Source organism: Limanda limanda, chromosome 5, assembly GCF_963576545.1.
Source record: "Limanda limanda chromosome 5, fLimLim1.1, whole genome shotgun sequence".
Classification (NCBI taxonomy): Eukaryota; Metazoa; Chordata; class Actinopteri; order Pleuronectiformes; family Pleuronectidae; genus Limanda; species Limanda limanda.
In genome coordinates, this window is record NC_083640.1 from 21,394,444 (window position 1) to 21,419,445 (window position 25,002).

The 25,002-nt window shown below is 39.8% G+C and overlaps 4 protein-coding genes across 4 annotated transcripts; 2 read left to right on the forward strand and 2 right to left on the reverse strand.

Moving 5' to 3' along the window:
* Window positions 1-740: 740 nt before the first annotated feature.
* sb:cb288 (uncharacterized) lies at window positions 741-4,621 on the reverse strand. Its single transcript, XM_061071251.1, has 5 exons — window positions 4,490-4,621; window positions 4,070-4,124; window positions 2,771-2,842; window positions 1,693-1,777; window positions 741-1,476 (listed from the first exon to the last, which is right to left on the reverse strand). Exons 1-5 carry the CDS (start codon window positions 4,556-4,558, stop codon window positions 1,428-1,430), a joined length of 330 nt encoding a protein of 109 aa, XP_060927234.1. The 5' UTR covers window positions 4,559-4,621; the 3' UTR covers window positions 741-1,427.
* Window positions 4,622-5,577: 956 nt separating this feature from the next.
* Window positions 5,578-10,282, reverse strand: ykt6 (YKT6 v-SNARE homolog (S. cerevisiae)). The gene is made up of 8 exons (XM_061070940.1): window positions 10,094-10,282; window positions 9,585-9,765; window positions 8,931-9,013; window positions 8,721-8,821; window positions 8,521-8,625; window positions 7,851-7,916; window positions 7,451-7,552; window positions 5,578-7,344 (listed from the first exon to the last, which is right to left on the reverse strand). Exons 2-8 carry the CDS (start codon window positions 9,686-9,688, stop codon window positions 7,309-7,311), a joined length of 597 nt encoding a protein of 198 aa, XP_060926923.1. The 5' UTR covers window positions 9,689-9,765; window positions 10,094-10,282; the 3' UTR covers window positions 5,578-7,308.
* A 5,502-nt stretch (window positions 10,283-15,784) lies between these two features.
* Window positions 15,785-20,732, forward strand: gck (glucokinase (hexokinase 4)). Its single transcript, XM_061071401.1, has 11 exons — window positions 15,785-15,983; window positions 16,412-16,574; window positions 16,707-16,861; window positions 16,993-17,112; window positions 17,193-17,288; window positions 17,377-17,476; window positions 17,574-17,757; window positions 18,409-18,564; window positions 19,090-19,323; window positions 19,479-19,594; window positions 19,987-20,732. Exons 1-11 carry the CDS (start codon window positions 15,903-15,905, stop codon window positions 20,025-20,027), a joined length of 1,446 nt encoding a protein of 481 aa, XP_060927384.1. The 5' UTR covers window positions 15,785-15,902; the 3' UTR covers window positions 20,028-20,732.
* Window positions 20,733-21,681: 949 nt separating this feature from the next.
* Window positions 21,682-23,595, forward strand: myl7 (myosin, light chain 7, regulatory). The gene is made up of 7 exons (XM_061071618.1): window positions 21,682-21,723; window positions 21,957-22,055; window positions 22,612-22,687; window positions 22,940-23,044; window positions 23,144-23,222; window positions 23,305-23,353; window positions 23,429-23,595. The coding sequence occupies exons 1-7, from the start codon at window positions 21,721-21,723 to the stop codon at window positions 23,531-23,533; spliced, it is 516 nt and encodes a 171-aa protein (XP_060927601.1). The 5' UTR covers window positions 21,682-21,720; the 3' UTR covers window positions 23,534-23,595.
* The last annotated feature ends 1,407 nt before the right edge of the window (window positions 23,596-25,002 follow it).

The following is a 25,002-nucleotide window of genomic DNA, read 5'->3' on the forward strand; positions in this document are numbered from 1 at the left end:
TGAGTCAAGGAAACACAACCACCAATTGTTGTTTACACTGAATCCTGCCAATTTCTCCTGATTCATCAGACCAGAGGATTTTCCGATCTTCAAAAGAGTCTGACCACTCTGGAATAACAGTAAATAATATAATCCTTAATTTGATGCAGCTTCTTATCTGAAATTTCATTAAACCTTTTTGCATTCAGTTGCACTCATATTCCTCAAGATCCTGATTTCAACATTCGCATAGCACGTATCTCATCCATCAGGTATAATGAATTATCTGTTAAACATTCTTTGCTTTGAGGAAATCTTTCCACCAGACTACATTCCCTGCTCATTACTTCACCCTGTTCACCCTGTTTTTTTGTATTTTTAAGTTGCAGAACTGGTCCTGACAACATGTCCGACCTCTGCTGTGACTGTGAAACACTAGATCACAGTTGAACTGTGTCCTCGATGTGGATGTGTCCACTTGGCCGAGGGACTGAGGACACGTGCAGCACTGTGCCTTTCATCATGTTTATCATTTAGATTCAAGGAGACTGGGCAGCACATGAACCATAGAGTCTGAGCAGACATTGTTGATGAGAGATGAGCATTCCTTTCCTGTTACATTCACACTGACACTTAATCTGTTTACTGCTGAGTCGGGACAAAGTTCTGCATAAATCTATCCACAGTGAAGAATATGTCTCGAGACAAGATAATTTAATTTAAGACCGCGAAGCAAAGGAAAAACAAGTGATTGAGTCTGGTTCGAGATTTTACCAAGTGGTGATACAGACACTGTTTATTTATATTTACACTCAGTTTATTATAGAGTCATTGTTTCAGTAGTTACATCATCCTGAGAAAATTGAATAAATGTGGATTCAAAACGGAAAAAGGAAAAATCTTAAAGCAAATTTGAAGTGAAAGATTTCCACAGTACAGGTCTCAAACCCTCCTGGACATCCTCACAGCTTTAGGAGACTTTCCAATAGATCTTAGACTAGAGAATAAAATGGATGTAGATGGAACCTGGTGATGTCATTAGAAATAAAAGGTAGGAATGGACGACGTGTTTAAAAGGCAACTGTCCATTTGGTGCAGCTATAAAATATGTACATATATACAGTGAATATCAGGCCTCTCTCAGTCATACACAGTTTGTTGGTCAGTGGAGCGAGCTGTGTCGTTCCTCAGTAGTGCAGAGTCCACAGAAAAAAAACTAAAAGCTGCACAATCGGACCTGGTAATAAAAAGAGTTTCACGTCATCATGGAGCCACAGTAAAGTTCCAGTTCAGTCAAACCTCAGTGGTTTGATCTTTGGATCCATTAGGAGGATCCTCTTCAGTGGTATAATGTCAGTCTGGTGCTTTTCCCTGACTGGGGGGGGGCAAAGTCCGCACCATTACGATCCAAAATAACCTGCTGGGCAGACAAGCCAGAGCGCCGGTGTTCACACAGAACTCCTCGGCTGCAGTCTCACCCTCACCTTGCTGTGCTTTCTGAAAAGGGACACGAGTGTTAGTACGTGACGGCTACAGTAAAAGTTTAATGTGAAGTGTATAAAGTGATTTCTCTGATGTGCCGGGAGACAAAGTTCGGACATGTGACGCTAAGAGGAAGGTGAACAAATAAGCAGTTTGCATCATCGCTGGGTTAACAACGTGGAATTAAAGCTCCGGCAGCGTGACGTTAGGGCTGGTGTGTGGGTTGTTTACCGTTGTGGTGGCGACACCATGCACTTCCACAGGACGGCGTAGAGAGCGAGGAGAAAAGTGATGAACACCGCGGCTGCGATCGCACCTAAAAGGCACAAAACATAGAAGGAATTGCACTTAATAATAGAACTTCATGTCTCATACATACGACCTGATGAGAACCAAGTGCCGTTCAGGCTGTATCCTCTGCTACCGTGGAAATAATTTGTTTACCTGGTGATTTGAATGAAGCAGAATAAAAAGGTATTGTGTAAATGCACCATCCACATTATCCACTTTTCATGACTTCCTTCCTGTCAAAGGTTTTATTTTGTAAAAGCTTCCTTCCAGAGCTTTTTAGACCCAATGAATTTCACTGTCCACATTTCTACGTTGGGTCTGGTTACATCAACAAATTTAATTAAAAAAATGAAAACATCCATACACAGTATTTTTTCAAGACCAGGAATAAGTTGTGGTTCAAAACTGAGCTGTAGACAGTAAGCATTAGTTTGAGTTTAAGAAGTGAACGGTTTAACGGGATTGTGTTGAAAAGGTAATTCATCGTGACGCACACTTTCCAGGTTCAATTCCCAGAAATGCTGCCTCCTGTCTGCTCTGCTCTCACAGTGAAACACTAGAGACACACAACCATCTCCACCCTGCCCGAGCAAACAGAGACACGGAGACATGAAGGACCTGGGGTCAAGGTGCAGCTACAAAGGGTCCCGATAGTCCGATCAGAAAGAAACAGGCTGAGTAAGTCACCAAAACACTGCGTATTTAAAAACACAGAAGAGTGCATATATGGAAGTGTGATATTTTTGACTGTCTGAGTATTTTTGGAAAACTCTGCTCTCGGCCAATGAAAACAACCCCCACCAAGAAACCTGATCAAAAATCAAAAGGCCTCCTTTGCTTTGCAGTCACGCCATCAACACCTGCCAAGTTAAATGTTTTAAAACTCTGGGCCGACTGTTGCTGGTGTAACACGATTCCTGTTTATTTGTGAGTCTCCACTTTTGACTGAAGGTGGAAACGTCTGACTTATCAGGTGTTTCTCTGTGGGTCTATGAAGCCATGAGCCTGTGGTGCTCACCGGGGATGATCCCACTGATGGTGGTTGAAGGGTCCTCTGTGCTGGAGGGAAGAGTGACCGCTGCGGCTGAACCTTCATGACGAGGAGAAAGAACAGAAAACAATGGTGATATTAAAAGGTTGTGTATGTGTGTGTGGTTAGGGAATAGAGTAATTAATGAGAATTAAATGTAAACGTCAGCTCTCCCCTCACAACCCTGATAGGATAAGCGCTATAGATCGTGGATGGATTTAAAATGTCTGTGAGTCAAAGAGCTAATGATCTATGATGCACTTTAGCGACTCACTATTAAAATGCAAGTATAAACATGAACTAACCTGAAGGATAAATCCTTAGTTATGTGGATCTTGGTTCTGCTCTTTTATTCCAAACCGGTTTCTCAGGCTTGTGGTTTGCTGGGACTGTGTCAGCTTTTCATTAAAACGTGTGGCCATTTCTGAGTATTACAGTTTTGTTCAGTGTTGTGTTTACTTCCTGCAGTGTAACCACGTCTGTTATGATCCCCTGTAGAACCCATCAGATAAACTTCCCTGATCTCACTTCCAGTCAGTTCCTCCCTTCTCTGATAAACTAATTACCCCAAACGAGGATGTTATGTTTTCAGTCCTGTTTATTTCTTAGTAGTGTTTTTTCAGCAGAATTATCTTTAACATTCTGAGAGATCGGGCCTTTTTTGACATTTATTAGTGGCACAATATTCCTTTTATACCTTTTAAAACCTCTTTGTTTCTCGTCTATTGTTATTACCATTAGGTGGTTTATTCCATCTTCTTTTGTGCATTCATTTATTTGCCTCAGCCCTGAAGTGGCCTAATCCCTGTTTATTCATGTAATAAACCAAGTCACTTTGTAACTTGGTTTTGAAAAGTGCTGAATAAATTAAGTTTATTATTATTATTATGACAGAGAGCCATTCTAGTTTACTATATTTTATTAGATGCACTTTGTGTTTTTAAACATTCATATCACACATTTCGCAGTGACCAGCAGCTCCTGTGTTACACTTGTTCTAATTCACGGCCATCTAAAGAAAACTTTTCTTTCTTTCTAAATGTGATTACTGCGGCACAGTAATCTGAAACTTTTTATTCTTCTAATATCCATGTGAAGATTATACATTTGACTGTGGTGCACACCAGCATTTCCCCTTCTTACCAGGACTTACAGATGCCAACTCAAACTTTCTAATGACACTAGATTTATTATGGGCCTGACAGAGTAAACATCCTGAAGCTCCCTGATGAGCCTCCTGACTGGAACTGGAGAAGCAGATAGAAGAGATAAGATAAGATTCCTCACCGTTTCTCTGCTGAATTGCCTGGAAGAGCTGCCCTGTCAGATCTGGGTCGCCCATCTGAAAAAAGCAGCAAAAACAATCATGTCTGTACAAAAAGGAAGTGAAGGAAGCTCAGGTTAAACCCAACTTGTGCAGGTGAGAGAATCAGCCACTTCTTGCATGGACATTAGTTTAAGGGGGGTGGAGAAGGGGAAAAGAGAAGTGGTGCTGTCTGCTGCAGAGAAAGGAAACTTGCTGCAGGAGGAAGTTCATGTGGAAAACAAGAGCGACAGGAGCAGAGATAAGAAAAAAAAGCAGGAGAGAGACACACACACGTTTCCCAGTGGAGACAACACTCCCAGTTAGTGTCATGGAAACTCCAGTGAGAAGTGACCGCAGCGTGCAGGGTTCGAATCCCTCCGAGGATCCCCTCTCCCACTCACCTTCGAGCTGTCTCCGGCTGCGATGGTGGAACTTTCACTCTGGTTCTTCTTCTCCTCCTCCGTCCACATTGTTGCTTTCTGTCCTCATCCGCTTCTCACGTTGTTTTCCTCTCAGCTGTGCGCGTCCCCGTGCTGCGTTCAGGGGCAGCTGTCAGATCGCGTTCTTTACAGACTCTTACAGGGGGCGGATCGAGGGTGTTTCTGAGTCGGTGCACATTCAAGGCATTTCTCGTTCACTGTTATCTCTATAGTTTGGATATGCAATAACTTCTGCATGCATATTCCTTTACAGGTTACAGTTGTCACGAATATGAATGAGGTTATCAGAGGACATTTAGGCTAAAAACTTGGTGTAAATGACCTCGTTTGGAGTTGAATCTGAATGTCTGGGCTTACAGACACTTGGATGAAACCACAGGAGCAGCGTGGAGGCACTTTGTTATTTTTTTAACTTTTGAAGAAGTGGTCACCAGCTGCTTCAGTTGTATTGGATTTGGCTGCACTACTATTTACCCTGGAAACTCCAAAAAGTGTTTTGAGGGACTCAAACACTTCACCCACCACCTCCGTCAACATAGTGCGGAGTGAATTTATTTCTTATCCTTATTATTTGTGTACATTGAACATGCCGTTTTATATTTTTATTTTGTAGAGATAATCTATTTGTTTCTGTCCCCGTTGATTACATCTTGTTCGTTTAACCCAAAACACTAAATCCAATATCTCACTGATTCAGTTAAAATAATTCCTACTACAGGAAGGGTGCACCAGATTATCAGCTAACCTTCAGTTTGCTGACCGAAGATATAAACACTTAAGATAAGATTGTTGCCTTCCTGTTGCTTTACCTTTACATTGTTGTACAGGATGTCCTACGACACCACTGCCAGAAGAGAAGAAGAGAAATTTGCATCACCTGCATGCTTCTTACAAGGAAGACGTGGCACACTGGACGTTATTGTTCTGTTTATCACATAATCTGTGTTTGAACAAAGCAGTGTTCCAAATACAAACTGTTAATACAGATAGGAAAGAACTGTTTATAAGCTGAAGTCATTTTTAACTGTTTAAACTGTGTAGACCACATCTGGAGGAAAACGTTTAATGCAGACCGTTTAACACACTGGTCGGTAAGACCTCACCTGCAAAAAGCCATAATACAACTCCACAGACTTCAAATTCAGCGCATGAATTGGGATTTGTTTTTTGAAAAGAAGAAATCAGACAAATATCTCAGAAAGAACCCTGGACAAGCCTCACATATGAGTTAGTCATAATATATAGCAAATACAAAAGGTCAAATTTACTGTCATTTATGGGAAATATTTCCATTTATTCCCCCTGCTTCAGAGAGAGACACCAACAGTCTGCAGAGATATTGCACAAACGTTTACACTGTAAAAGCCGAAAGAGCCAATTCTGATCTCACACAAACACACACACACAGGCACTCAACATCAATGCAGCCTGAGGATGTTGTATATCCGCAAATCATACTCACATACAGCAGAGAGAGAGCAGACGCGTCTTAAAATACAGAACCAAAAGGCATGTCGTCATTTGAAACCGATCAGCAGATCACGAAGAAAGACGTTTCTAACCAGCCGGACACAACGCAAGCACAGGAACGAAGAGTCAACCGTGGAGTGTCTTCAAATAAAAGTGTTATATGGAATCACTCATTTTGAGATGACAGCACACAACAGGAAGGGAAGTGCAACAGCACCTGAGGTACAGACGAGCCGTGGACTGCAGCGGTCTGAGTGGGCAAAAGAACTAAATCCTGCAAAAAGTGTCATGTGTTGCTTCCACAGCAAAGAGCGCAGCTACGGTACACAGAGACGAAGAGAACAGCTCACAAGTCCTGCTCATTGTAGGTGAGGATTCTTACACAGGACAGGAGAGTCACATGTTAAGCCACACTGCAATAAGGCTGCATCTCTGGAGAAACATATTTCTACATTGAACATCTAATCTCCAACTTCTCGTCATTTTTAAGATGCATCATCACACAATAACTCAATCATCCAGAGTGGGAATGTTTAAGATTTCATTTAACACCATGAGATTCAGAAAAAAAATAATCAAAGAAACCATGTAACTTAATCCAGTATCATAAAGAGATTTAAAAATCTATGTAAAATTCTGTGAGATTCTGATTTCACACGTCTAAGCAGTCTCTCGCTGACATTAGAGTTTTTTGTTTGACCTCAACAGAGGCTCATTGGAGCGATAAAGTATATAAACAGGGCCACCTAGTGGGCGCAGAGGTTAAGCCTGCAAAAGAATCAGTTAATAGTTTTGAAGAATTGAACCTAAGCAGTGACACACTGTATGAATTCACAAGTTAAGACTGTGGGATTGTCAGAGATGCCTTGAAGCAAAAGCACAACTGTGGTTAATATCAAACCAAATTAAGATCTGAGATCAAACTTTTGAGATTTGATTCAATCTGAATAACATTGAATGGTTTGAAGGTAAAACATCACCAATACACAACGTCACACTATTATGTCCCCAGCTGGTATCGAAACAGCGTACGGATGATTACCATTTGAGAGGTTAAAAATAATTCAAAGGTTACGTGTTCCCCTGACCAAATCCCATCACTCCTTCAGCCCCCATCAGTCACAATCCAGATTCGTCACACTTCATCACTGGCCAACACCGTCCACCCTTTCTTGCTGACATCCTCGCGCCAGACAGCGTCAGTTCTGTCCGTTGTGGTTGTTGAGAGGTGGTGACCAGTGCATGATGGGAGATGTAGGAAAAGCAGAAAGGCAAGAGACGAGTGTGTCCACGAGGACGAGGCAGCGACATCACATGATTTCACAGCAGGAGTTCTGTTTCCGTGCCTGAAGGAGTAACATGAACACACATGCACACAAGTCAGGCACTTGAACAGCGACTGGACAACAGCATGACAGTCCAATATTAATAAGCTGAGTCATCAATACTCACAGTCTTGTAAAAGGCTTTGGACTGGTTTCCCAGGTGTTCCGACTTTTGAACAAGATCGTCCAGCTTCTCTCCTCTATCCAACAGACTTTCCATGGTGTTGTGCTACATGAAACAAAATATCTGTTAAAGAAAATGTTGAGCAGCAAAGAGATTATGACTTGACCAGTGCTTGGGAAATGCCACATAATGTTTCAGGCATGTGGAGAGAGTCGCAAATCGGTCAATAAAACTGATGCATTGGTAACTGACACCATTCTTAAGACTTAATATCTATAGTGGTGAGGCCCATATCTCATGGCTGAGAAGAAACTGCTTCTAACCACGCTCAGTTTAACTTTAATTATTGGAGGACTGTGCATATTTTTCCAGCCAGTGATCCGCGTCTCGAGAGCTATCTCACCAAAATGATCTTTGTTTCATCCAGCTCGGCCTGCACTTTGGTCATTGCATCTGCTTCCCTGGGGTTCTGGGAACAAAAACACAGAAATCAAAACAACAAGCTGTCAGGTACACCGATTTTACTTTCAGAATTTTGTGAAAAAGCTTTTTGTTTGGCCACAAACAAATATACTTGAGTATATAGAGGTGTGTGTGTTTCTGTGTGAGTTCATTGCCTGTGTAGCCTCTGCTGTTTTCTTTGAGCTACACCTGACAACTGAAATCTCATTTTCCTACATGCCACTGTTCTGTTTTATAATGTTAATGGTCTTTTATTGTATTTATTACTTGAAGGCTAAATATTCACTGTTGTTCTATGTATGTTTAAGTATTTTAAAAAGGAGAGTGTGTTGAAGTAAATGGGATTTATTGTTTTGTTTTTTGCCGTGGTATCTAAATGAGTATCGAGAATCGTAGAAATTTCATGGTACGTGTATCAACTACTACATTTTTTGTATTGTAACCCTTCTCAGTTCTATTAACTAAACAATATTAAATGAAATGAGAAACAAATCTGAAGGCATTAAAGTGAACTGATATCGTTCTGAGACTGTGATGATGGTCGACTCATTTTAAGTGATCAGGATTCCCTCTGGTGTATTTTCTAATAAACAGAGAACATACACACTGACCTGGTATTTAGAGAGGTGACTATCTAGGGCTGCATAGGTTATGGTTCCAGGGTTACCAGAGGGCCAGTCTATACTGTCCACTGTCCTGGAGAATTCCTCGAGTACCTGAAAAACAAACAGAAATCTCAGTATTGACGCTGACAACAAGGTGCCATAACAATAATACTGATACATCTTTGTTCACATGTTTTTGTACCCACTTTTTCCAGCAATGTGAAGCAGACTCTCTGTGGGTATTCAGTATCTGCGATGACCACGGCACCCAGGTTGTCGTTTCTCACATACACATGGCACAGGTACTCTGAAGGAATGAGAAACCACAAATGTGCCACCATCAAAAAGAAATCAGCTTATTTTACGTTAAGTAGAAATGCTCAGATTTCATTACACTGCTGCTAACTTTTTTTTACCTTGTTCTTTGACAGAGGCACGACTTCCTTGTGATGTTCGCTCAACGATCAAGGCACTGGTGAAGGTCATGAACTCCTGAATACTAAACAAACCAAAACAAACAACAAACACGTAGTAAGAGATCAATAGATAGATAGATAGATAGATAGATAGATAGATAGATAGATAGATAGATAGATAGATAGATAGATAGATACTTTATTGACCCCGAGGGAGCTTTAGGCCTCCAGTATAACACAAAACAGTCATAAAAGCATAAAGATAATAAAAGGTCAAAATGAGTCAAGAACAAGTTCACAGCAGTGAGATGAAAGTCTCACCACCAGAACTACTACAAAACTCTCACTGTAAAGAAGTGTGTGCTGATGGAGATACTGACAATACAAATATTTGAAGTATAAGGTGATGGAAAGACACAAGTAACCCAGGCAGAGTACTGGAGCCAAATAGAAATACAGATTAAAAGATCAATAACTGAAGTGATATAAAGTTCTGACTTAGACTAATGGTACATCAGATGTAAGTGCAAGAATACAAGTTCATATAGAAAAATACAGATATAGGAGATGTATACAAAGTGAAGATAAACACAGGCTATTAGCTGGGGATCTAATGGATAGCAGTGTGATGAAGGTGTGTAGGTGGTGACGCACCTGGATCGCTGGAAGAAGCTGAAGGAGGACAGGTCGTAGGCCGCCTTCAGGAGGTTGGACTTGCTGGATCCCTTGTAGATGATGCTGAGGCTGTAGAGCTTCATGCTGCCGCCGTCCCTCTTCCTCTCTCTCTCACACAAACACACAACCACACACACTCACAAGCCCCTGATGATCCGATCTGAGAGGACAACACAAGCAGAATCACATGAGACGCATTACCCCCCCACTCAACCGGCTCGGGGAACTTCACAGCGACAAGTGAGAGTAAACGCATTGTTTGGAGATAGCAAGCTAACCGGCTAATGCTAGCCAGCCACGCTCGGGTTAGATACTTGTTTATCTAACCCGGGCTAGATCGAGTGGGTCACTGACAACCGGTCTGTGCTTACTCGCCACAGACCGAAACCGGAGTGACCCGGGTTTAAAAAACGAGTTTAAACAACACACAAGAAACGAAGTGACGCTCGATGCTAGCTGCAGTTGTCCCGAGGCCGCGGGGAACTTACCAGACACAATCCCGCAGGAAACACCTGTTTGAGTCAAGAACCAGAAACAAGGCAATGTTCTCTTCAGTCCACGTCAAGCGAGTCGTGTCCGTGGGTCGAACCCGGAGACCTGGTCACGAAGGAGTTTGAGCTAAGTTGATAAATTCCGAGGTGCAGCTCAGCGACCAATCACCACGTCACGATCCTCACACGGTCCGACGCGAAATGTGTTCCGGTGGAAACAGAGACGTCTGCTGTTCCTCGTAGTTTCCGCTGGAGAAAGTAAAATCAAATGTCATCGTTATACAATTGTTTAAACAATTGTTCTAATAAATGTAAATCTGGAAAGAATTGCAAAACCCCATAATCACAACCCTGATACATTAAGGTGATTAAAGACGGAAACTAATTAATGTTTCAAAGAGAAATACACATCATATTTGGGGAAGTAAATATAATTCAGGTCAAATGTCTTTTAAATAACCCAATTAATTTGAATATGTCATGTTCTAATTAAGTGTTACCACTCACTACCTGTCTGCATGAAGCTAAACAGTAAAAGCACTAATACGATAAACGCAGAAGTTAACATTTGTATAAAGTAATATTTTCAATATGATGACTATAAGAATATTGATTATTAGTATAAGTACCCAGTATAGTCATCTTCAACTACATTTTATTTTCAAATATAATTTTGTAATGTAATTAATGAATTATCACGAATGCTATTATGATGATGATGATAATGGTGATGTCTTTAGGGCCCGAGCGCTGACAGGCACTGACAGACAGTGAGGCCCTATTGAAATTGTAAGGATTATTATTAATTTTTTTGTCAGGCAAATGAATTGGCTTTTTGAGGGCTTTAACATGGTCCAATTCGTACCAAAATTTACAGAAAACTAGAAAGTGGTGACAATTCACGTATTCTGGAGGAATTTAGCGGCCATTTTGGCCATATTCCACATTTTTACTATGAGGTAATTGTCCCAGGACTTACATCAGATCAACTTCAAATTGAGATGAGTGTTATCACAAAAAGATGGAGATACAAACTAACTCAAAGATCGATTTTTCATCACACGGTGTGACCGTGGTGTGGCGTCAAAGTTTGACTACATGCCATTAAAACACGATGTTCTGTATTGCGGACATACATGGACCATGAATCCTTTGATGCTGAGCCATAAACAAACAACTCCACTCCTGCATGGCAGTGTCAGTGGTCAAAGATCAAAGGAATCTTTATGTCTTGCAAAAATGTAATTTAACTCGAATATTTGAGTTAATTTAACTAAATTTTCTAAATTAATTTAACTCGAATATATGAGTTAATTTAACTCAGGTATTTAATTTAATTTAATAAAATTTTCTAAATTAATTTAACTCAATTTTCTATGTTAATTTAACTCACATATTTAATTTAACTCAATTTTTAACTTTAATTTTACTTACATTTTGAATTAAATTAAACTGAATTTAAGTTGAATTTAACTCGATTTTTAACTTAAATTTAACTACATTTTCGAATTTAATTTAACTCAATTCTTGAATTTAATTCAACTCAATTTTCAACTTAATTTAACTTTTACTTAAATTAAACTAAAATATTTGATTTAATTTAACTAAATTTTTGAAGTTAATTTAACTCAAATATTTAATTATTATTATTATTATCAGTATTATCGTCATTCTTCTTCTTCTTCTTCTTCTTCTTCTTCTTCTTCTTCTTCTTCTTCTTCTTCTTCTTCTTCTTCTTCTTCTTCTTCTTCTTCTTCTTCTCCTTCTTCTTCTTCTTCTTCTTCTTCTTCTTCTTCTTCTTCTTCTTCTTCTTCTTCTTCTTCTCATCATTATTATCATTATTATCGTTACTGTTCTTCTTATCATCCTTCTTCTTCTTATGATTATTATGATAAAAAGTGTGAAACAGCTTGCTGTCCTTGTGAGTCTCAAGTGTTTTGGCGACAAAAACAAGCCACCCTCAGCTGCCCCCCCCCTGATGTTTTCTTTGGTGACCTTGCTCCATTTAACAATGTCCCCCGGCCACTTAACTCAGTGGTTAAGTGTTTTCCATGGTAGAAGTGTGTCCGTAATTCATTTCCAAGGTAACACACTGAAACCAGTTTGGCATGGAAACGGCTGAGCCTCCAGGTGCATCTGTTCCCCAGTTGCTGCTGCACCAGTAGAGGAAGAACTCCCTTTTCTTTCCTGGAATAGGTCAATAGATGTTGAAGTAACAGTGTCAGTGAGACGTTCAGCTGTAGAACCAGAGGTCGTCTCAATATTTTCTTCTCTCAGATTTTGATGCTCTAAACTTATATTGTTTCATCAGTGGAACGAAGACTTGGATGGACTCCATCTCCTCTGTGGCCTGACTGACTGGTGGAGCTGATGGCCCAGGCTTAGCGCACATGCGGATATTTCTAACCGGACCAGTTGAAAGGAAGAACGAAGACAAATCCTCAGGTTTTTATTTAGACAATATTATCTACAGAGATGAAGATGAATACATGTTTTATTTGATGTCTTTAAGACTGAAAATAGAAGCATTTATTTTTCATAACATGTGAATAAGAATCAAGATTTGGCATTATTTTTCCTTTTGTCACGAATGAAGACAAATCCATTTGTTTTTTATGAAACGTATCTGCTCCTAAACATCTCATTTGACTATTTAAACCGCTGCAGATATCGGCCTGTGTGTTTGAAACTAGCTGCTGAACATTATGTCAAACATTTTGGGAACATAATGTTTGGACAGTTTCCCATAAAAGTTTAGCGTTTTCTTTACTCTTCAAACTCGGAGTGAAAACATCAACAACTGAAACTTGGGAATTTCCTCAACTCCTGAAGAAAGAGTGAACATCCCCTGGAAAGCCCTGATGGTCGAGAGGACAGTTGGGATTTAATCCTCGTCGTGATACGATGGATAAGGTAAGATAGAAAAAGCATAAAGATTTATCTCAAGAAAGTTCAAGTTCATGTATAACTGTTGACATAGGGCTCATGCTCATGCTATGGATGTATGTATGTATGTATGTATCTATGTATCTATCTATCTATCTATCTATCTATCTATCTATCTATCTATCTATCTATCTATCTATCTATCTATCTATCTATCTATCTATCTATCTATCTATCTATCTATCTATCTATCTATCTATCTATCTATCTATCTATCTATCTATCTATCTATCTATCTATCTATCTATCTATCTATCTATCTATCTATCTATCTATCTATCTATCTATCTATCTATCTATCTATCTATCTATCTATCTATCTATCTATCTATCTATCTATCTATCTATCTATCTATCTATCTATCTATCTATCTATCTATCTATTAATTGATTAAATGTTTGTGGGTAAACAGCTTCAGGGACATAACTACAACTACCTACCTATTTAAGTAGTTAAATAAAGTATTATTAATGTTGCATATTTAGGTTAATAAATGAAAGATATTATGTTAGTAAGTAGTGACCTTATGGGCCAATGGCTACAGGATAAACAATTATTCATTCATAGTGTAAGAGCACTTTAAAAGATGAGCTGACGCAAAAAATTGAAAATAAATAAAGGTGAAAGAATGTTCATGAAAACCCACAATTTCAGGTTAAGAAAAAAACTGCCATAACTCTTCGATTGTTGCTTTAAATGGATACATGTGCCAGGAGGCTGCATGTGACCAGTCTGAGTTGAAATCTTTCCCCCTCATTGGACTAACTGTAATGAATCAACTCACGTTCAGCAGTGAACACGCTGTGACACAAATTCCTGGATGTAAAGTATGAGGTAATATACCATAATGTCGATCTTTACATGTCCCTCTGCTGTAATCGAGTAACACGTCGGCTCAGTCATGGGAGACAGCCGGCTGAATGGAAATCCATCAGGCAGCTCTCTGTGCAAACAAGCCAGCAGGTTAAATTAAGCAGATAATCAGCCATTGACAAGTACTTGGCACACATTCAACTCTTAGCCATAAATGAACTGTTGTTACATCAACAAATACACGTCGCCCGGTCAAAGTCAAGGCAGCACTAAAGATCTCAAATTGAAAGTGCAGCTGATGAAATACATGTCTATAAAAATTGGAGTTTATAGGCAAATTGATAATTAATCACTTTATCACTCTGAGTTCCACTTTTCCACTCCATTGATTACACTTTTTACAAAATCGTTTTGTTCAAACAGGTTTTGTTCGAAGCTCTGCGTTTTATATCGATCACAGATTCAAACATTAATGCCAAATATATAATTTATATACATAATATACCAAACACAAATACTGTACGTACGGCTATTTTGTGGAAAAGTGTGGAAAATTATGAGCATCCCATGATAACAATATTAGAATCAAAACAAATATATTATCTTTTGAATGTTTTAACTGTGTAAAACTATTATATACTGTATATTATTATTTAACCCCAGAGTTAAAGCTACCTGAGGAGATATTTAAGAGGATTAAAATGTGTATTACATCGGAGGCAATGTAGAATATGTGGTTATATTTAGATAAATGTGTGGGTTTGGGTCATTGTCACCAATGGGGTGGTTTTGCAGTCAGGTCACTGGGGACAGGGTCACAGTTTCAGCCGAAAGCCCGAGCTAAGAAAAGCTCTGACCTCTGGTCAGGTAAACCTCAGGAGCAGATAAGCACCAAAAGGCCTTCACCTGCAAAGAGTAGTGTTGGTTTTACAGGTCATTCATCCCTCACTGTTTCTAATTTTAGTAACATAGTTCTTTTACAAATATATGCGTAACTCTCTCAGACTTATGATGTTGACTCGTTAAGTAAACCTGCGGCGCTGCATGTTGCTCTTTGAAATAAAATGATGACTGCGATGATACTTTTGTCATATTGATGGGCTGTAAAATCTCAGTCTGTGGATTCTAGGTCACATATCACACTTTGCAACGTGATGGCAAAGAATAACTCACCAAGTCAAATCTTACATTTTATTGTGCTGGATTAAAATATCTGATGTAGCTCATCAATAGAAATCTGTATATTGTTCTTGACACTGACAAAGAACGTGATTATTTTAATTTTTCATATCAAAAAGGAAAATCTTAGTAGACTATAAAAATTGTCTCCTTTTCAAGGCAAAGACAATATCTGCTGAGTTACTGAATCACAGACGAACTTCATGAGCCAACTTGTTCAAAACACATATAACCAGGTCGGAATAAGATAAGAATAATTTGTGATGAATTTAATTATCAGCATTTGTAAATCCATTGAAAATCTCATTCATAAAAGCAATATAGTTCAGAATATCTTTTAGTTGATCATCTTTCCATGGTTGATTTGAGATTTTCTTTCAATAAAGGAAAAAAAACTGTGCATATTAAATTATCATGCAGCTCTTGTTCAAATCATTTGTGGATGAAATATATGAATATGCATTTAAAAAATCCCTGGCAACTCAGTTATATAATAAAATTGATAAACTATTAGTTTTTTAACTTTGTACAGAGGTTGTAAGTGTGTGTCCTGCGTGTGTTGTGTGTGTGTGTGTGTGTGTGTGTGTGTGTGTGTGTGTGTGTGTGTGTGTGTGTGTGTGTGTGTGTGTGTGTGTGTGTGTGTGTGTAATGTCTGTGAACCTACGTGGGCAGATGGGGTGAGGTAGCGGGAAGGGGTGTGAATGTACGTCTGATGCCTCCAGCCCACTTCACCTAAGCATAAAAACAGCTGAGCTTCTCATTCAGGGGCACTCACACTTCACTGACTCTGCACACACACAGGGTGGACACACACTCCACACACACCGGGAAACACACAGGGAAGCTCATTTAGTCCGACCTGTGACGATGCCGTGTGCCCGCTCTCGTCTCGACCAGACGGGGAAGATGCCTTGTAGCTACATCTCTGTGGATGATAAAATCCTCATGGTAAGATTCACATTTCTGCCTCCAGCGCTGAAATAAGACTTAAGTGATTTGAACCTTGGAATGGATTTGTGTTTTCATCTCACTTGACAGTTGTGTGAATTGACAACAGTCTGTCCATGCTGTTTGAGAAGAAACTGGACAATTCAGATGCAACTTTCAACTGTATTTTATAAAAAATGTGGGAATTCTGTCCCAGAACTAAGAGTCCTCTTCACTTTATTCCAATGTTTTCTATTGTAAATAAGTTTTGTCTTGTTCATTCTCATTTGTTTCTGCACCTCTGCTCCTTCTTTCTGTTTCTGCCTCCGGTTTTCACTGCACCATGAGTTTTATTATAAGTAAACCTGAACATTTGGTCCAGAACACACGTGTAAAACTATAGTTTTGTGTGCCGCTCCTGACCTGCTCTCCTCTCCCTCTCATTGCAGGTAGAGCAGATCCTGTCAGAGTTCAGAGTGAATGAGGAAGAGCTCAATGAAATCATGAAGCGGATGCAGCGTGAAATGGAGAGGGGACTTCGTTTAGAGACGCACGAGGAGTCCAGTGTCAAAATGCTGCCAACTTACGTGTGTTCCACCCCTGAGGGCTCAGGTAGATAGTCAAAATATGAAACCTTTATTCGTAAAATCCTACAGAAGTTATCAATATGTGATTTAAAACCTCATCACTTGGGGGCAGGTGAAGCCAGTATGTGCATTTACATGTAGCGTGTGTTTTTGACAGAGGTGGGGGATTTCCTGGCTCTGGACCTGGGGGGTACAAACTTCCGTGTCATGCTGGTCATAGTGGGTGAAGACGAAGATGGGAGCTGGAAGGTAGAGACCAAAAACCAGATGTACTCCATTCCTGAAGATGCCATGACAGGCACGGCTGAAATGGTCAGGGAACCCAGCAATTAGATACAAAACTCAAACTTCTGCTCTGGTCTTTGTGAGCTCGAGCGTGCTGTTGACACAAAAGCCCTCGTTACTAATTATTGTGCATGTTCCCCACCTGTCACATCCTGCAGCTGTTTGACTACGTAGCAGAGTGCATGTCGGACTTTTTGGACAAACATCACATCAAGCACAAGAAGCTTCCTCTGGGTTTCACCTTCTCCTTTCCAGTGCGACATGAGAACATTGACAAGGTGGGGGGAGGATCTTTCTGCCATTCTATTCTAAATTGTATTGTAAAGTTGTTTATATTCAAGTCCCTCTCTCTCCACAGGGAATCCTCATTAACTGGACCAAAGGCTTCAAGGCCTCTGGGGCCGAGGGGAACAACATTGTGGGTTTACTCCGAGATGCCATCAAGAGACGAGGAGTGAGTTACGTTTCATCAAGAGTTATCTTTTCTAATACTGAGCCACTTGAGACTGAATACGATGTCTTGTGATGTTGTCATCACGCAGGACTTTGAGATGGACGTGGTCGCCATGGTGAACGACACAGTTGCCACCATGATCTCCTGCTATTACGAGGACCGCAGCTGCGAAGTCGGGATGATTGTCGGTAAGAAATTGAACACGCCCACACACGCTCTTATAAATTAACAACAATTATGTACACATATGTATACTCATCTCATCACTGTCTTTTTCTTTGCCAGGAACTGGTTGTAACGCCTGTTACATGGAGGAGATGAGGACTGTGGAGCTGGTAGAAGGGGAGGAGGGCCGGATGTGTGTGAACACAGAGTGGGGGGCGTTCGGGGGCAACGGGGAGCTGGAGGAGTTCAGACTGGAGTACGACCGGGTGGTGGACGAGACCTCCATTAACCCCGGAAAACAGCTGTGAGTGAAAGGGCGCAGTCAGTTCCACCGCAAGTTCAAATTCCCACGTGGGAAAGGTCAACACACATTTCGCAAAACCTTTCTGCCTCTTTTCCAACTTCGTCTGGTGCACGCCCATGCAATCCAAGTGTTAGTCAACTGCTATACATGCTCACTGTAGTAATGATGGAGTTTGAAATCCCCCCCCCCCCCCCCACCCCACTCTCTCACTGTTTCTCTGAATCAATCAAGCCTCTGTGCCGATCCTCACCGGACTCTCCTCCGGGGTCTCTGGGGAGGTGCTAAGCTACCAGCTGTTTTTTTTTCGTGAGGATGTTTGTAAATGGCCAGAGCCCTCATACGTCAGTGGGTGGGGGTGTCAGATTAATGACCTCTCTCTGGTGCTTGTCACTGTGCCTGTCGGCCTAATGGCTGTTTGCCTTTTTGCACTGGCAGCTCCTTCACACAGACAACTGCTGAGCCCAGCCTCTGCACTGACGTTATCGTCCTGGTGCAGAGACAGAGAGTTGTTTGCTCGCACGTTGCATGACTCTCACAAACTTCCTCTTCTTTTCCCACTGTTTCTACATCCTCTCTTCAGCTCACCCCTTCCTTCCGTGAGTACTCCTTTGTTTTTAAAGAGACCTCTTCTGGTGCTGCTGCCTCCTGTAGGTATGAGAAGATGATCAGTGGGAAATATATGGGTGAGCTGGTGCGGCTTGTTCTGATGAAGCTGGTAAATGAAGACCTGCTGTGTAACGGGGAAGCCTCGGAGCTGCTGAAGACACGCGGCAGCTTTGAGGCGCGTTACGTCTCACAGGTAGAGAGGTGAGCATCAGCCAGTCCATGCCTGGCTTCCGTCTTCCACCAGCTACAGATGGCTAAATGTAAAAAAGAAGTACAGTATAAAACACATGAGACAAGTAGATATGATAAATAACATTACATATATACACACACGCACACACACACAGACACACAAACACACACACACACATATATACATATATATATATACCACATGATCAGAATTAGATTAAACAGCATTTAAATTTTTAAAACAATGTTGAGCATTTCAGAATATCTTTAACATATAGATGAGACCCATTTGCTTCATATAAAGTTACATTATTTGGATTGGCTTGATTTAAAATCATAATATTGATTGAAAACGTATAAAAATGAAAATATACTTTTTAGAATTTCTATTATTTATATATGTGTGTGCTTAGACATATATATATAAACAGGGCAAATTCAGAATAAAACAATGAGAGATACGTATGAAAACTGAAGATGAGACACATTCTGCAGCTGCTGCTCTTTTTGACTTTGCCATTTGCCTTTTCCCAGTGATACTGGAGACAGGAAACAAATCTACAACATCCTGTCATCACTGGGCGTTTTGCCGTCCGAGCTGGACTGTGATATTGTGCGTCTGGCCTGTGAGAGCGTTTCCACCCGCTCTGCTCACATGTGCGGTGCAGGACTCGCAGGTGTGATCAACATAATGCGGGAGCGACGCAGCCAGGACGCCCTGAAGATCACAGTGGGGGTTGACGGGTCTGTGTACAAGCTGCACCCGTGGTGAGGAAAGCCTTTTAAATATCCTCATCTTCCAAGTCCACCCTAATACATGAAATTATATATAATTATATGATTGAACAGTGCAGGATAAAGTGAAAAGACAGATTGAGATCTGACTGAATATGAACATTAAACGTGCTGCCTCTGTGTCTCAGTTTCCGTGACAGGTTCCACAAAGTGGTGAGGGCCCTCACGCCTCACTGTGAGACCACCTTCATCCAGTCGGAGGAGGGCAGCGGCCGTGGAGCGGCTCTGATCTCAGCAGTTGCCTGTAAGATGGCCGCATGCATGCTGACACAATAAAGGGAGCTGTGCACTGAGCTGCCCGCCGCAGGACAGCAGTGAAGTTAGCCTGAACCCTGATCTGATGATGAGGATGTTGATGATGATGATGATGATGATGATGATGATGATGATGATGATGATGATGATGATGATGATGATGATGATGATGATGATGATGATGATGATGATGATGTTGATGATGATGATGATGATGATGATGATGATGATGATGATGATGATGATGATGATGATGATGATGATGATGATGATGATGATGATGATGATGATGATGATGATGATGATGATGATGATGATGATGATGATGATGATGATGATGATGATGATGATGATGATGATGATGATGATTGTCATCTACAGACGTGCAGCTTCTCCAGGCTCTGAGGGATGTGTGTCAGTGAGCTGCACACTCAACACTGGATGATGTACAGACAAGAAATCAGCAAACAGTATTGTAGACGGTATTTGATAGTTTTGAACCACGTCGTAGCAATATCAGTGTTATTGTAAATTAAAGAATTGGTTTCCAGCAACCAAAACATTGGACGAGTCATTTAAAATATTATCAACTTGTGTATCACTGCCTGTAGATAGTGGGCTGCTCCATTTTGAAAATGGCAAATCTATTATTGATGGTAGTTTATGATAACACCAGTAAAAACTGGTTGATGTGAAGCATGATGGATTGTTTTTGTAAATGCTGTTGTAAACTATACGACCACGTCAAATTCATTGTTTGTTGTTTAGTAAATCCTGTTTGTAAACGACAACATATTTCTTTGAGATCTTATGTTTAAATCTAAATGTTTATAACTCTATAGTGTGTGTTTGCCAGTAATTTGTAATTTTTTCACATGTGCACGATGAAATGTAATTTGTATGTGAATACGCTTAACTGTAAATAAAACAACTCAATTAGAATTAAAAAGAATTGAATTTAATTCATCTTATTGTTTTGTATGTTTTTTAGATTTATCTCCCATTAAAACAATAAGTAAACTGAAGCCTGTAGTGTAATAATCCTATTAATGTTACATAAATGAAGTAGAAGCTTCCAAGCATGAACATAATATGATTAAATAAACTTTTACAATCAGTTTGCTAAATTTTGTGCTTTTGTAATACACAAACATCATTATATTCACATCCATACTCAATAACTTAACTCAGTAATTTACTTCATGATTCACTTATTTCTGATATTCGGGAGTATTAACTTGTTCAAAACATTCCTCTCAAGAATAAGCAACTGATTTTCATCTGCAGTCTTATTGGGCTAAATTATTTGAAAATGGAATGTGATCATTGATGAGCTCTAAAATCTTCAGTTTTAAACTGGTGTTATTTGTTTACAGCATTTTCAAACAAAAACTTGTAATAATAATAATAATAATAACTTTATTTTTATGGCACTTATCTAAACGAGGTTACATAGTGCTTCAAACAAAAGTCCATGGCAAAATGAAGAATCGATTGTGATATAAAATATTCTGTTCAGTCCAAGTTAAGAGCCAAATCATAACATAATAAGGTCAAACACTGAAGTTTATAGAGAGAACCCAACAGTTCCCATATTTCTATAATTTAGCAATGATTCTTCTATCATTTAAGAATTGATAGAAGTAGGAGATAAACTGAATTACCCAAAAAATCCCAAGAGGAGACTTCTCAGCTTATCATGTCTCATTTGCTGCAGGGAATTATTATATTCGTATGCTGTTGTGTTGCATCACAGACGGAGGCTGCTAAACTCCTAATAAAATTGCACATAAGATGTACATTTAATTAACATTTCGAGCTTGATCTGGACTCTGACATACGATAACTACTTGGTTGAGTGCCTGTCGAACGTCAGAGGTCACTCTCCCCCGTCTCCTCTCTCCCATATCTCTGTTTTCCAGCCTGGAGGAATCCTGGCTGCTTCACCTCTTATCAGGTCCCTTCAGTGACACACAGAGAGCAGCCATGGCCATGTAAGGGACTGTGCTGCCCACCGCAGGCTATTATAAGAGGGCAGGAGATAAGATGGGTCCATACATAAAACCCACCCCAGCATCACACCTCTGCTGGGAGTCCACACACGATCATTCAGACATGGTGAGTCAGTCAGCCTTTACAGCCATGTGATGTTTTCAGATTTCAGTGATTTTAAAGAAATCACGAAATATCTGAATCTCATTATTGTGTTGTATAGAGGGTATATGTGTATTTTTGATATTTTTGCAGTGGTTTAAATATTTGTTTTATATCCTTCTAACTGATTTGAATGCAAAACCTGAGCCTGCAGTTAAAGTATCTGTGTGTAAACTGATTGAGTTTCATGTTGTCAGGCGAGTAAGAAGGCCTCCAATAAGAGACAGAGGGGACAGAAGTCCTGCTCCAACGTCTTCTCCATGTTCGAGCAGAGCCAGATTCAGGAGTTTAAGGAGGTACGCTACTGAACTTTCAAAATTTGTACAGGAACCTGTGATTGTCGATTTTCAAACTGATACAAGGGAAGGAAAATATTCAATTTAACTTCTTTAGATAAATATATCTCTACCAAAATGATTGAGACAAGTATACACCCATTGTAAATCATTCTGTGTCGTGCACGATAGTTTTAAAAATGATTTATAATTTTCTCTCAAGCAGCAACCTACATTTTTTTTAAATTTAAACCAAACAATGAAAATATCACAATGTTCAGAAAACCATCAATAATCTCGGACAAAAAAAACATTGGATATATTGATGAGCAGCTTCTTGTTCTATAAAAGATTAGTGTCAGAATCTTTTGCAGAATTTTCCCATTATAAAGAGAAATTTACAACTTTCGTGGAGATTCACCAAATGAAATTTGGTAGCAGCTTGTGGAAGACCAAAAACTGAAAAATTCATTAATACAACTGGTTAAGGAAAGATTAATCATTGTGAACTGTGCAGGGCAGAATACGAATCATTATCAGCACTTGAAAACTTTTTTATTCATGCTTTACTCCGCAGGCCTTTGGTTGTATCGACCAGGACAGAGACGGTGTTATCAAGAAACAAGACCTGAAGGAGACGTATGGACAGCTGGGTATTTAGATCTACTTTTTAAATCCTCCTGTTTTTAATCTGTGGTTATACATAAGAAAGGGTTCGACTAACTTAACAATTTTTTTTCGCACTGCATTTGATAATTTGTATTTGTTTCAACTGAGTGTGTGTGTGTGTGTGTGTGTGTCTGTGTGTGTGTGTGTGTGTGTGTGTGTGTGTGTGTGTGTGTGTGTGTGTGTGTGTGTGTGTGTGTGTGTGTGTGTGTGTGTGTGTGTGTGTGTGTGTGTACCAGGGAAGCTCAATGTCAATGACGAGGAGTTGGATGAGATGCTGAACGAGGGGAAAGGGCCCATTAACTTCACCGTGTTCCTGTCTCTGTTTGGAGAGAAACTCAATGGTGAGAACTTTTCACAGATGATGAAATAAACCTCTTTATTCATTTTAGATTAATGAAAGATGTTGAGATGATGTTGGGTGAAATTCTATTTGTCGTCAGGTACCGACCCTGAGGACACTATACTTGCTGCCTTCAAACTATTTGATCCCAATGGCACAGGCTTTGTCAACAAGGACGAGTAAGACACATTATATTCAGTAGATTTCACTATAATTCAACATTAATTTCTCCTTTTACACTGTACTGTTGTGTTTATCCAGGTTTAGACGATTACTGATGAACCAAGCTGACAAATTCACAGCTGAGGAGGTTTGTGTCTTTTCTTTTTCAACTGAGAGATTTCAAAATGAATAAGATCATATGTAAACCTTTATAAACCTGCAGGCGGATCAGGCCTTCTCTCTCGCTCCCATTGACCCGACTGGTAACATCGACTACAAGTCGCTCTGCTACATCATCACACATGGAGATGAGAAGGAAGAATCCTAATAAGCCAGAGGCAGTTCACCCTGGAGACCTGCTGTGGGCTAACTGTGTCAGGTCATCTAAACCTGCTGATGACAGGGTGTTTAATGTTGGTTTGTAACATTCAGAAAAATTAATAAAAGATCGAATAATGTTGGAATGTCTGATGTATTCATCAGCTCATTTGTTTGTATTCTCTGAGAATAAAGCGGTGGCTCATCAAAAGCTTCTTTATTGATTATTATGTTATAATTATTATGCTAATTTCTGTGAAGTAACACTGCAAATGGGACAAGACTAAAAACTCCTCACTGCTGTAATAATTATAATAGTTATAATAATAGCAATAATAATAGTAATATGTTAATATCAAATTTGTAATTTGTTATAATAATGTATTATTATTATTACAAATGTGAATAGATTCAAAAAACGCATGCTTACCATTGTTTATTTAAAATGTTAGATTTTACTTACACAGCTTGTGAAAGCAGACAGGTCTATTTTCTCAATATTTTACAACAAAGAAAAGTGTTAAAATCATTGTACAGACTGAAAAATATCCAATATTATATAAAATCCGAATACATTAACTTCAAATTTAAATTCTTAAATCACAAAGTGAGTAAAGTAAAGTAAAGTAAAGTAAAGTAAAGTAAAGTAAAGTAAACTAAACTAGATGTCAGTGGATCCATCACATTCACAAAGGCCTCACTGCTGTTCCTTTCTCTTCGGACACTGTTGCCGTGGATACAACAACAAACATGTCCATAAACCGCACGGCCACATTTGGCTGCTCACACAGCAAACAGCCGGTCATCAGCAGGAGGACGGAGGCTTCTGCAGAGCTGCTGCTCTTCTTTCAGCACGTCCAGCTACAGAGGAGTCGCATCCAGATGACAGAGGGCTTATCTTTGATTTGTGAAATCTGTGGTTGCGCTGGCAGAGATGCCGATTGCATCTGGAGCCGCAGGCCGGGTGGACGTGGGAGGAGAGGCGAGTACAACATGGAGCCCAGATGGACTGAAGAGGAAACCCAAAGCTGCAAACAAGAGCTGGGACTCTTATCTGCAACGGTGGGTTGATCCCTGCATGTGTGTTCTGACATGTAGCTGCACTTTGAAGGATGATTGATTCACAGTGTTTGATGATGGGAAACTCACAGTAATGTTTAGTCTTCTCAGTACAAAACTCAATGTTTTTGTGTGGAACTGGGACTTTTTATGGCGTCACCATTTAGCTTGGTCCAGATAGAGATGCTACTTTAACCAAGCAGCAGGCTGATATTAACTTCACTAATTAAGTTACCGCTAAATTACAAAAACTTAGTAGCTAAATTTACAATCATAACAAAGCAATTAAAGTCTGCAGAGCTGGATGTAAAAACCATCGAGGTGAAACCACAGATGATTTGTGACAGAGCGATTTCATGTGTTCGTGTTTTATGGCTCAGAGATAAAAGCATCTTCTCGCCCGAGTGAGTCGACAGCGGC

Bases quoted from the DNA above. Each gene is read 5' to 3' on its own strand.
- sb:cb288 (XM_061071251.1), bottom strand. From the start codon at position 4,558: ATGTGGACGGAGGAGGAGAAGAAGAACCAGAGTGAAAGTTCCACCATC. The intron at 2,843-4,069 runs GTGAGGAATCTT...CTCGTCATGAAG, and splicing joins GGCAATTCAGCAGAGAAACG to GTTCAGCCGCAGCGGTCACT. The intron at 1,778-2,770 runs GTGAGCACCACA...TGTGCCTTTTAG, and splicing joins CATCAGTGGGATCATCCCCG to GTGCGATCGCAGCCGCGGTG.
- ykt6 (XM_061070940.1), bottom strand. From the start codon at position 9,688: ATGAAGCTCTACAGCCTCAGCATCATCTACAAGGGATCCAGCAAGTCC. The intron at 8,626-8,720 runs GTGGGTACAAAA...TTTGTTTTTCAG, and splicing joins GCTTCACATTGCTGGAAAAA to GTACTCGAGGAATTCTCCAG. The intron at 7,345-7,450 runs GTGAGTATTGAT...TTACTCCTTCAG, and splicing joins CCAAAGCCTTTTACAAGACT to GCACGGAAACAGAACTCCTG.
- gck (XM_061071401.1), top strand. From the start codon at position 15,903: ATGCCGTGTGCCCGCTCTCGTCTCGACCAGACGGGGAAGATGCCTTGT. The intron at 16,575-16,706 runs GTAGATAGTCAA...TGTTTTTGACAG, and splicing joins TTCCACCCCTGAGGGCTCAG to AGGTGGGGGATTTCCTGGCT. The intron at 19,595-19,986 runs GTAAGATGGCCG...TGTCATCTACAG, and splicing joins TCTGATCTCAGCAGTTGCCT to ACGTGCAGCTTCTCCAGGCT.
- myl7 (XM_061071618.1), top strand. The intron at 22,688-22,939 runs GTATTTAGATCT...TGTGTGTACCAG, and splicing joins GGAGACGTATGGACAGCTGG to GGAAGCTCAATGTCAATGAC. The intron at 23,223-23,304 runs GTAAGACACATT...GTGTTTATCCAG, and splicing joins GGCTTTGTCAACAAGGACGA to GTTTAGACGATTACTGATGA.